At 48.9% G+C, this 12,909-nt stretch overlaps 1 protein-coding gene across 2 annotated transcripts in view; it reads right to left on the reverse strand.

The window, feature by feature from the left end:
- The window catches only part of capn15 (calpain 15), an 85,236-nt gene that overhangs the window by 58,081 nt on the left and 14,246 nt on the right, over positions 1-12,909 (reverse strand). Inside the window, exon 2 of one of the 2 annotated variants that reach the window (XM_088612696.1) lies at positions 11,118-11,379. The exons of the other annotated variant lie outside the window; for it this stretch is intronic. Coding sequence (XP_088468822.1) covers positions 11,118-11,299 — 182 coding nt within the window. The 5' untranslated portion in view covers positions 11,300-11,379. The remainder of the gene's footprint in view (positions 1-11,117; positions 11,380-12,909) is intronic. 2 annotated transcript variants of the gene reach the window in all.

The raw sequence follows: 12,909 nt of genomic DNA on the forward strand, positions 1-12,909 counted from the left end.
GGCCAGTAGGGGGCGCTCACCCTGCAGTGTGTGGTCCTAATGCCCCAGTATAGTGATGGGGACACTACACTGTAAACAGGCGCCGTCCTTCGGATGAGACGTAAAACCGAGGTCCTGACTCTCTGTGGTCACTAAAAATCCCAGGGTGTTTCTCAAAAAGAGTAGGGGTGTAACCCTGGCGTCCTGGCCAAATTTCACGTTGGCTTTTACCAATCATGGCCTCCTAATAATCCCCCTCTATGAATTGGCTTCATTACTCTGCTCTCCTCCCCACTGAGAGCTGGTGTGTGGGGAGCGTTCTGGCGCACTATGGCTGCTGTCACATCATCCAGGTGGGGCTGCACATTGGGAGTCCCCATTGCCTGTAAAAAGCTTTGAGTGGAGTGTCCAGAAAAGTGCTATATTATATATAATTATTAATTATTATTACTATTATTACCAAAAAACATGCATGGTCTATCACCGCAGTGTTGCTTACATTCTTCAATTACAAACACAGGACCTCATTCAGCCTCACAGTACTTGGGAGGTGCATGTCAGCCCTTGTATCACACACTCATCCGTCTCCCACAAAGTCGTCACTTTTAGTTTATTACCATTACCTATGTATATTTGGCTTTGGTCAATTTTCCTCCCATTTTCACCATTTTTGAATGGCTTTCCTACTCCTACACCACGCGTTGACTCAGCTTTGCTCCATTACGATGTTTTATGAACATTTCAGAGTGCGCTATTATCTTCCCACTGCTTGTAACACGGCACAGTGCAGTAGACCACAATCGGGGCTACCAGGAACAGAAGGCTTTAATCCAGACTCATCATTAACACTAGGCTGGAAAAACACGTTAAAGAGGATCTTAACTTTAAAGACTTTGAACAGTTTCCAGGTCCGCTTTATAGCTTGAAAAGGCTAGAACAGCACACCATCAATAACTTTCATTTTGCTTTGGCAACAGGGAGAAACAAGAGCACATTTTCCTGTCAAACACCCAATTAATCCTGACTAATACTTCCCTACAATAAATCACAGGGTGAAGTGCTCTCCCAGATCTATGTCCTGATGTGCAGCGGAACAGCAAAAATAAAAAACGGAAAATGTACAGAACAATGCAGGCGGAAGAGAGCCAGAAAAGAGCAGATCAGCACTTCCCCAAAATCAATAACACGCGAGACCTCTCCCGAAATGATCAAGGCAGAAGGCCAAACTTGTCCTTAATTGACTTTGCAGAAAGTACAATCCTTCAATACGCCACCCTCCAGTCATCAACAGCACGCGCTCGTCTACCTCCTACACTTCACTGTCCTTCATACCGGCTCTTCGAGCTGGACCCTAGTCTGGATTTCCCCTTTTCAGTAACGCGGTGACAGATTATTGCCGCAAAATACTATAAAGGGTCCTTCGGGTCTGCAGCGGTCCTCGACCCTCTTTCCTGGGATTTTTAAAAAGCAGGTGGTCTCCTCTGTGATGGCCACAGTCTCGCACGGAGCAGGGCGTTGGGGAAAAAAAAAATCGGAGCAGCTCCTACAGACCTCGATGGGCATGTTCCCGGCCGCCACGGCGCAGGAGATCGACTGCTGTCCGCCTGCCTCCCCAGCGGACTGGAAGCAGCTCTGGAATTAGGCGAGGAAGCCGGGAGGAGGAGGCAGCGGGCAGTCCCAATCCGGAGTAATCCCTGACTGTCGAGGCGGAGGAAAAACAGCTTCCGGGAGGAGATCCATTCACAAACAACAGTGACCAAGACTGGAAAGGTCCTAACCTCTTTGATAAGGGATCAAGACAAGCCTCAGTTTCTAAAAGGCTTCTTTGCGGTGTGACCTTTTTCAAAAACGGCTTTCAACTTCCTTTGTCTCAACGGTTCAGTCCTATGAGGCTGTCTGATGTAACTCTTATACAAGCCTCAGAGCAATCCCAGGGCACCTCTGCCATTGTAACCGAACCCCCACCCACGCACACACCCCATCTGGATTAGTATTCTGGGACTCCAGCTGAGCTGATACGAGGTTCGAAGACAGATGCGAAAAGAAAAGTCACCCCCCCCCCTCTACCTCCTACGGAGTTGTGCGACTGTGTCTATCTGACAACCTCAGGGCAAGGACCAGACCCACAATTATCATAACTCATAACGTTCAACGACTCGCCAGAACAAATAAATGAGAAATTAGCAAAGATGAAATACCGTGCTGTCTGCGATCCCGTCTCTGCCGTCACTAAATGAGGCAACACAAGCACAAAGGTGTGAAAGGGTAGAAACTGCTGGACTCTGACCAAGGCAAACAGATTAGCTCTACTCCAAAACCCTCGGAAAACTGCCATTCCTTGCAGATATCGCAACCAAAACCCTAACGGGACACTGACTAACAATAAAGGAGCAAAAAACACAACGAGAACGCACTGCCGCCCAAGCCAAAATCGTCAGCGATTCAAGACGCTGCTTTTAACACGGGGACACACTCCACTGCGAGAGGTGAACATGAAACCACAATCACTGCCTTTCATCCACAATAATATGCGTAGCAGGCTGACGGTTCAGTTTCCTGGACCGTCAGCTAACCGAAATCCGGGAGCATTAACACTCCAGGAGCGTTATTAACAGAAATCCGGGAGCATACAGCTGCTAAGTGGGCTCTAAAGTGATGGATGGGCAAGTAATATACGCCCGTGAAACAAACCAGTGTGATCAATAAATCGACAGTTCAATTCATCTGTTGGGCAAGTTACATTTTTCAGAGCTGTATACAATCACAAAAGGTCACATCGCTACATTTACATCTGTTGAAAGAACTAGGAAATGATAACAGAAAGATCCATACATAGAGCCGGCACAAACATCTGTTCAATCTTCTCACGCGCAGTACCAGCTGTCCTGCCGGGACAAATGGTTCCCATTCAGACTATCGAGTAGTGGCTGTCCAGTACATGGCTGGATTAAATCGTCCAGCAGCTGCCAGTCAGGGAGTTAAGTACACGACGTTTGCCAAGGTAACTCTGCTTTAGGACAGTCCGTAGTACTGAATCACAGGCCACTGTCAACTCATCCTCTAGGGGTGAAAGATTAGAACAACAGCAAGACACCAGGGCATGCCAGTCAAGGGTGTGTGGTTTTGAAGGAGGTGCTTCAATTGGAATCTCACCTGATATGACTAAATATCAAATCAGCTCATCTGAGCAGTACAATGCTTGTGCCACCACAGAAGGACCGGAGACTTGGCACAACTTTCTGCGCACGCCCTGCAGCGCTTAAGGGTAGAGTCTGTGTTGAAATGGGGGGGTGATGCGACCAACAAGAGTCAGGAATCACTGCTGCGGGGGCGAGCCGCCTCACTAACTGGGACACTACCTGCAACCCTGGGAATATCCCAGCCTGCTTTGAGCCTCGTCTCCAGACGTCTCGGGCCACCCAACCAGCTAATGACGCGGCCTAGCCTTGGACCAGTGAAGTCTTGACTACAGGGCTCACCCTGCAAAACAGGGAGCTTCTACTGATTGAGACACTCGGCGGGCCATTTCATGGTTTGAAATGAAGCAAAAATGTAGTCCTGGTGCAAATCCAGGATACTCCTCCAGCACACCGAGCCCCGTACCTCTGCCAGCCTGCGTTCTGCCGAGAACGGACAATCTGGTAGCCTAACTCACTCCGTGGCCGGCAAACAAAACCACAACCTCGAACGCCAGACCTGCTGCCGCCTTCCCACGAAGGAGAAAACACAGCGCTCGAACCACGCGTGACTGGACGCAAATCTCTCCCCGTCCACCCTAGCCCAGCTCCGAAACCCACACGACTAAGCAACAGCGGAAACCAGCCTTTTGAGATGCCCACCACCCCAACTCAACCTGCGGTCTGTGCACCAGTGTGGGAAGCAAATCCCACCCCCTGCAGCAGACCGGTCCCAGCCGAAACCCCCAGGAAGGGCAGAGCTCCATCGGGGAATTGTTGTAGGGGTTTTGTTTTCCGGTCTGAACCACATCTAGCTGACAGAGTCATTTTTAATAAAAGATCCTTATGTCAGACAAGAATAGAACGGCTATAATTGTCTTTGTGAGCCCTGATACAGTGGTGGAATCCCGTCAGCTGCGGATTCTTAAAGGCAGGCTCAGCACTGGCTTGACAGCGAGGCTCTGTGACTCTTCTGCACCCCCTTCCAAAACAAGTCAAGACCAATCTTCATCCTCATTTATGACTTTCGGTGGGCCGAAGAGGGCGCCGATGTCACCTATACCCCTCAGCGGTGCAGGAAACAAAACGGTCAACGGGGAGCTGTGACGCCACAACTGCCTGCCATCTCATTTCAGAGCGAAGAGGCAGGTGGGCTCGATCTCAAGTTTCAGCCCGATTCCTGTGTAGAGAGTGAATGCTCAGCCTCTCAGAAAGAACTCGGACGGGGATCTCTCAACCGACAGAGAAGAGAGCGAGTCCTCACTGACATGAGAGCATGAATGGGCATCCATTCCTGGAGAGGAGTTGTGGAGTTTAAAGGCCAAGAAACACCTGCTTTTTTTTTAGATTCTTCAGAGGAAAAAAAGAGGCCCTACCAGGAATTCCTGGAAGTCCTGGAAGCAAAAGGCATATGGAGGGCATGTTGTCGTGCATCATGTGCAGGGCGACAGAGAAAGAGAAACTTGAACTGTGAGTCTCACCCCCCATTCCTGGGCTGGGTTGTCAGCCCCGGACCACCGCCAGCACTTTGTGAAGAAAGATCCTGAAGGCACTATATATAATAAAGTATGTTGGCTTGATTGACTGAGCTCAGTCATGCATGCTTTCCCATTTTCCTCGCTCTGCAATTTACAGGGAGAGATTAATGCCAGGTTTAGACATGATTGTTTCAGACTACATATTTTCCTCTCAAAGCAAACACAGTAACACACTGGAAATAACAGTAATTGAGCCGTAATTTCAAAGGACTAATATCCCCACATGGTGCTAGCTGGGACAGATTGCATTTCCCTGTGCATTTTACATTTTGTGGGAAGGAGGCCTTGTTTAGTATGGGCAAGGTGGAATTGTGACCCTAGAACTTTCCGTAGTGCCCACAACAATCACAAACCCGCGAGTGGATAATATTGGGAAAGGGTACTGAACGCAGTTCCTGACAAAATCAGACCCATGTGGAGTTCCAGGAACAGCATACTTCTAGTTTGAGGAGAGTATTACCCTGTAGCCTTCATTTTTAACTGTTTCACCTGAGGCTGACTTTTTCCTCTGAGGCAGGTGTGATTTGTGGGTTGAAAGTACTGACGTGAACACCTGTGTCTGTTTACTTTGGGGTCCCCCCGGGTCAAGAAGGCAAGTTTAAGAAGGCCTTTGGGAAGAAGGAAGAAAGCTTAATCACCCAAGTGAAACCCACGAAACACGGGACGAACACATGAACGTCGCCTAGACACGAGCCCAACGTCAAAAACCAGAACCCTGAAACTGCAAAATTCCACCATTATACGGTGCTTCCCATAATGTTGATCTACAAAGCCCAGTTTTTGTTCTCCACCTTCAAGCTCAGTGCCCAACCTAATGGCTGAGATTGTCAGCTTGGAGTCACGTCGGTGAAGAAAAAGAGGCAGCGATCATGTAGCTACACAGCGCGTTCACCGTGTAATTTTCACAGAGGAAAACGTGTCAGGAACAGGCGACGGAACATAAGCATGGGATGAGAAGGATAATCAGCGCTCACTTAGTCTATTTGCAGTCAAGAATCCACAATGCACTGCACCAATCTCTTGTTGTACATTTCATGTCTAGACTCTTGAAACCTTTGTTCCAGCGTCAGAAGTTCTTTCTTGTTTTAACAAAAGTCTTTCGACTCTTTTTTGTTGTGTACTCTTGAAAGGTATGTTAATATATCCCCTAGTGGCTCTGATTGTTGGCAATACAAAAACACATCGTATTGCCACATGAAAATATCTCGTTTTCATTGAGCCAACAAAGTTAAAGGAGCAGTATGAAGTAGCGGCTTGTAGCGTTTTTTCCTTGAGTAAGGTTTTTTTTATTCAGAGTGCTTAGGTAAATACCCTGCTGAATATTGCTTCAGTAAATACCCTGCTACATGCTGTACAGGTCACCTTTCTCAAATGAATTTGTTCTGCTGTTAATTGACCTACCAGGTAAAATTAAGAAGTATAAAAAACCACAGGGTACTCACTAAATGAGCCTGAGTAACGTCAGTAACCCAGAAGCTAATAGTGAAAGTCAATTAAGTTCATATGCCACAAGCAAACTCTGAAAGCAATCTTACATGTCTCATAATAAGGTTCTAAGAAAAGAAGAGAAAATAGAAAAGACATTTCTGCACACTGCCATTGTCATGTCATGTGTTTATGTATCAAACATTTAAGCTTCACTTAGTTAACCAAGTTAAAATGTTGTATTCAATTTCTACCATATTATTCCAGATCCTGAAAGGCACTGGAAGAAATTCAACTTCATTAGCAGCATTAATGGGGATTATTAATGAAGATTAATTAGTCGATTAGCAGCAACACAAGGACCCAGGGACACAGGGGGAAATTATGTTTAAGGACAATTCAGGCCAGAAAACAGGAGACACTTCTTTACAAAGAGGATTGAGAGAGTCTGGGACCAACTCCCAAGTCACGTGGTTGAGGCGAATGCAATGAGATCCTTTAAGAAAAGGGACAGATGGAATTCTTGGATCACTGAGCTACTAGTAATCTAACAAGCAAGATGGGATGAAAGGTTACAAATAAGAGGAGGCCATTCTTATTTTCTTATCCTCTTCATTAGGCTTGCACACACTCAAACAGAACAGCGAGTGATGGCTTCACAGTGCTGTAGGAATCTGTAGCTCAGAAGAGCACCGCTGTGGATCTGGGAATGCGTGTGCAGCCGACTAGCCACCATCTGATTGGCGAGACAGTCAGAGGCTTGTTGCTATGGGGATATGTGTAGCGGAAGAAGCCTTATGCAATGATCGGTGATCTGTTTATGACACACTTGGAATCTGCAAAGCACTGAATATTCAAATCTGATTCTTCCGTCTCGTTTTGGATCTGTGGTCTCCTCAGTGAGGACCGGTTGGACCTGATCCAGTGAAGGCAGTCAGGACCACCAACCTCTCTTTCTCCCTGAGCTCTGTCAGCACATCGTTCTCCTCATTCTATTGCCAGCCAGTCTCCACATCTTCCAGAGATGAAAATACTTTGTTGTATTAAACTTTTGCTCCCTGATACTTTTGTTGTGCGAGTCACACCAGCTTTCCCTTGGGATCAAGCAGAGGCAATGAAACTGGCATCATCCATAAATGGTTTTTGCCATTTCTGATGAGGTGATTAACCATTTCTACCTAACTTTAATAAGATTGGGAGTTTCCGGTTTTACAAGTGAAAAGGCTAAATAAGCACAGACTTAAGGTGAAAGAACCTTTGGTAATCATTTGACTGACACTTTTATTCAAAGCAACTTATATTTGCATCCATTTATACAACTGGGTGTATTACCGAAACAATCCAGATGATGAAATACTACAACTGCAGTGTCTCACCTGGGATTCGAACCCACAACCTCCCAGTTACAAGTCCAGAACCCTAACCACTGCTCCACACTGCCGCCCCATCCAGCTCGGGTGCACCGAGACCTCTGATGAGGCAATGATGGAGGGATCATGCTTTCCGAATGCTGCCACTTCTGAACACTAGCAGAGATCTTCACATAATAATAAAAATAATTACTTACAATTATATAGCGCTTTTCTGGACACTCCACTCAAAGCGCTTTATGGGTAATAGGGACTCCCCTCCACCACCACCAGTGTGCAGCCCCACCTGTATGATGCGACGGCAGCCATAGTGCGCCAGAACGCTCATCGCACATCAGCTCTCAGTGGGGAGGAGAGCAGAGTAATGAAGCCAATTCATAGATGGGGATTATTAGGAGGCTATGATTGGTAAGGGCCAATGGGAACTTTGGCCAGGACGCCGGGGTAACACCCCTTCTCTTCGAGAAACGCCCTGGGATTTTTAATGACCACAGACAGTCAGGACCTCGGTTTTACGTCTCATCCGAAGGATGGCGCCTGTTTACAGTATGGTGTCCCTGTCACTATACTGGGGCATTAGGACCCACATAGACCGCAGGGTGAGCGCCCCCTGCTGGCCCCGCTAACACATCTTCACATGCAGGCTTGGGGTCCTTCTTCCATGCTCCGCAAAGTTCAGCCAATCCAAGAGGTGCACCAGGCTATGGCATCGTCAGCAACCCAGTGTCCATGCCCCGGAAAGCAGGATAGAATCCAAATCTGTCGCCCACGTGATCCAATCAAGGATCAAAACCCAAGCGACTGCAATTGCTCTGAATATGCTCAAGCCAGCTGAGCTACCTGGACCCCAGGGCTTCACTCCCTGGTCTGTAAAACGAGCAGCGTCTTGAACTGTGGTGACCTTGCACTGCCCTTGGAAATTATATGGCACCCATGCACTGGCAGACAGGGAAACCCTACGGAGATGCAGAGATGACTTGTCTATACGCAGGCAGAGCTCCTGCATACAGCGCCCACACTATATTACTGTTCACGCTTCAAAGGGAAGCACTGATCAAAGCAGGCTGCGGAAAAGGAAGAAATTCTTCTCGCCGGGAAGTAATTCTTTAATAAATAATGACTCGACCGTATAGTTACCCGATACAGTGCTGACCAGCGATAATGAGCAGGAGGCCGAAACTCACGCGGTGACTCAGCAATAAGTGATCGCCCCTCTCGTTATGAAACCTCAGCTCGTCTTACGTCTTCGCTGGGACGCCACAGAAACCAGAGCCGACCCGTGACTCATTCGCCCCGAGTGCGGGACAAAGGCACACGCCCTTACACCTGCAGACCTGGGAAACTTCCTTCGAGTGTACTGACAACGAGGCGCACATCACGTCTAATAATACACATCTTATTTGATCAGGCGTCTTATGTGTCTAAAATTGGTATTCCGTTTAGCCCTCAGAAACACAATTTGACTCCGGCTTTCTCATCATCCCCCTCCACTGCAGCATTTTAATACATCAGGAGAGCTCTCCTCAGGACCAGGAACTCATCACATAACCGTCTGCCAACCCCATTTATACCATCAACAGTAAGAAAAGCTGGAGACAGATTGCTAGGCACCAAGGTGCTGTAAGGCTCTGAATTGATCCAGCATTATCGCCAAGATGACTCGAACTTTTTCCATCTACTACTTAGGCACCTCCAATCATTACCTCCGACATCTACATTTTGTCCTAAAGAAAGAAAGCCTGTTAAATTGAGTGAAAAAATTCAACCCTAATTAAAAGCGAGCGCCCCACGTTAACAACCCTCGGTGCAGAAGGTAAAATTCATTAGCCACACAGCGAGGAGCCCAACTCCTCCAGCCAGGCAGGACAGAATTCGCCAGCCACGCTGCTGCAAAGCCCTTTGCCTTCCTGCCCCGGTGCACAGGCACGGTGTGTTTCTGGATTTGCGTCACCCTCCTGCTGAAGCTGAAGCAAATGGCTTTCCGAAGCTGCAGGATGGAAGCACGCGGGGACTCTGCGTGTCAGGCCACACTCGCGGTCCTTAGCAAACCCAGCTGAACTTTTCCTTTGCTCTCTCGGCACAGATCCCACCAGGCTCACACGAGCCACAGACTCTAGACTAAACCACCCTCCGCCAGCTGGCGGCCCAGCCTGGGCTGGAGCAGTCCAACTAGCCAGTCGCCAGGCTGTACGGCAGAAATACTTGGAACATTTTTCAGCTGGTCCTCCCCGAGATCACCTCTCGGAGCAGCCGGGCTGAACATGAAAGGACATGGGTGGGCAGACTGCAGCGCCAATGTCTGTGGCCAATGGCTTTCTAACTCATGTAGTGCCAGGGCTCTGTGGCTCAGGATCTGCGCCTGTGGCTGGAAGGTTGCCGGTTCGAATCCCGCAGCCGGCAGAGGAATCCTACTCCGTCGGGCCCCTGAGCAAGGCCCTTCGCCCCAGCTGCTCCAGGGTCGCCGTATCAATGGCCGACCCTGCGCTCTGACCCCAAGCTTCTCTCCCTGTCTGTGTGTCTCATTGAGAGCAAGCTGGGGTCTGCGCAAAGACAAATTCCTAAAACAAGAAATTGTATATGGCTAATAAAGTGATCTTAAATACTGCAACGGGAGCTAGGCCATGCTTGGACCCTGTCTAGCTCTGTGGGGTCACAGAGAACAGCCACTGCTGTTCATCGGGAATGAAACTTGCAGACGTTTGATAGATTAAGTTGGGCTTTGTGATGAAATGGCTCACTGTCAAACCAGCTTTTCTGGGGCCACGTCTTGAGAACACCGGTGGATCAAAGAGTATCCCGATGGCCGCCGCATTCCAAGACACCTTCGCTAATTAACATCTATTTGTCCTGTCATCTCTGCCGCCCGCGGGTGGGTAGCCCATCTGTTACAGCATGCTTCCAGCCAAGGTCAGGGAATGCTCCCAGTTCACATTTTCAAATTGCCTTGCGGCGTGTGAAAGGAAAGAAGACAGCGCCTTGTTTCTGCGAGTCAATACTGTGACGGGGGCAAACCGGCAAGAAAGTCCACACTTCACGTCTGCCAGGTCTGTTCTAGTTGTGTTCTGCCGGACTGACTTAATCCACACATCCTGAATTTTAAACTGGACACCGAGGTCAGCTACCTTTCTCACAGGGAGATTCCTCGTGCCCATCCAGGGGTCCTGGTGATTCCCTCTTGGATTGTGGTTATTGCCAATCGGCTTCAGAGCACTGCGCAACCACGACATTTACAATCCCCACCGAACATCCAACACGGTCAGCTTTCACGGATACTTCCACAAAGACATTTCTGTTGCACGTGCGTGCTGAACAACCGCTTACCCGGATACTATTTGCAATGCATGGGGCACGCAAAGATCGTCAAGAATTAAACACACAACTCAAAATCGCCCCAAAACGCGGATCGCATCTAGAATCTGGACAGGAACGCCTGCATGAAGACCTTAAAACATGGTGAAACCATCCATTTTCCCCCCACAACATGGCGGCAGCACAAGGATAAATAAATATCAGCCCTTGCGCTGCACACCAGGCCGAGCTCCTAGACATGGTGGTGTTTGTGGCTGCTCCTTTTGTGCTCGCGTTGTTTTTATTTCTAAATCGGGGGCGTCTCGGGCTGCGATCCTCACCTGCGCTCTCTGTGTGGCACCGGCTGCTGCTGCTGTTGCCTGGATATGAAGGAGCTACCCCACAGCGGGCTGCTGTGGCTGTTCCGCAGCCAGCCCACAGGGGGCGCCGGCGGGTAGGAGGCGCTCCGGAATCCATGGTCCGACTCCGTCTCCGCCGTGAGGGAAGAGGCGGAGCTCCCCATGGCAGCCCTCCCCCCTCCCTCCCCCCCCTGGGAAGCTGTGGGGGGAGAGATGGGTCTGGGGCAGGCAGACCTCCTTCACACTAAGAAAGGCGCAAAAAAGAGTTCAGGGGAACCAAAACTTCCTGGTCTGACGGGACAGGGGGGTTCAGGACTCCTTCATCGGGCTGGGGGGGCTGGGCAAGACCTGCTCCTTCAGCTCTCCAGATCCCGAGGGACAGATCCAGCAACGGGTATGGCAGTGAAGATCATCTTGTAATATCTCGGGTCCGTTTTGGACGACCAGTGTATAAATTCAAGCCACAGGAAATAAAAAAAAAAAACACTTCAGCAGCACAGGACAAGGCGAACCCTCTTGTTCCACAGAGTTTGACGTTGCTTTCGGCAGCAGCCTCGTCAAATTGTGCTCGATTGCTTTAGAGAAATGCTGTTCCAATAGCTATTGAAAACATACAATAACCAAGTGTTTTCACGTTGGTTCCAGTAAGGAGCAAACCAAAATGAATACTGGTTACAAACAGGAAACGGCAGGAAGATTTATTTGCATGTATGAGATTTAAAAAAAAATGAAGAAGTTGTCTTCTTCCCTGCTGTCGAACACAGAGAAAAACTGGCCTCTTGCGCAGCGGTACTCTGAAAAAAAGCTCTACAGTTAATCCAACAGGACACATGGGTCGGCCAAGTATCTCTTTCGTGGAATTCCAGACACGGGAAACGTCTTACTAGATCTGTGATATCAACGCTCTCTCCTTTTGTGCGACATCAAGCAACTTGACAGCAACACCCATCAGAACCAATCTCCCCCAAAAAACTGCAGGCTCTCCTCTCCTGCTCGGGGGCAGGACAACTCAAATCCTCCGTCTCTCGCTGCGCTCCGACCCGAGGAGGGCTTGATATAAGGCACTCAAAGCAGACTGACGAGCAGGTGTGATCAATCCTGCTGGACAGCTTGATCTTTCCGGAGCGGGAGAGCTTTGCTGACAGCTGAGCCACAAATCAGCCGGAGCAACACTTGTATATCTCCGGGAGAGACTGAGGAATAATATCCCCGAGTGACTCAAAACAATCCAACTGTCCGTAACCGGGTTTACCTTGGCCCTGCCTTCTGCTTAAAAATCTAAGTCCGTGTTGCAGAAGGGTGTCCGCTGGCTTGCAATCACATTCCCAGCGCGACTAGATCGCGCAAGTTGCTGACAAACCTTCTCCAATCGCGATTCCTTTTTTTTTTTAACACGGTTTTTGGAAATGACCTTCATTCGCCCAGGTCGGAAAGCATCGAGGGGGGGGAATGAAAAAACACTCCACAATTTCAGAACCGTCCGATTCCGGCGAGAAACCCCTCCGATGAGCTCCGGGTCCCAGGTCCGGCACCGCGCCCCGGCTGTGGGACTTGGATAGCTGCCGCCTTGCTCGCAGAGAGAATGGAGAAAAATAAACACACACACACGCTCGGGCGTGCCTGACTGGAAACTTCAAGCAGATCACTCTGCATAAACACAAATTAATCTGAAAACCCAGATCCTGGAAACCAGTCACAAAATCGATACGAAATATAGCTATAAGCGTCCCACGCTGTGGGGGAAAAAAAAACTAAGCTGCCGTATTGATTGTGC

Source organism: Lepisosteus platostomus, chromosome 19 (genome assembly GCF_059453375.1).
Source record: "Lepisosteus platostomus isolate fLepPlt1 chromosome 19, fLepPlt1.hap1, whole genome shotgun sequence".
NCBI classification, from domain to species: Eukaryota; Metazoa; Chordata; class Actinopteri; order Semionotiformes; family Lepisosteidae; genus Lepisosteus; species Lepisosteus platostomus.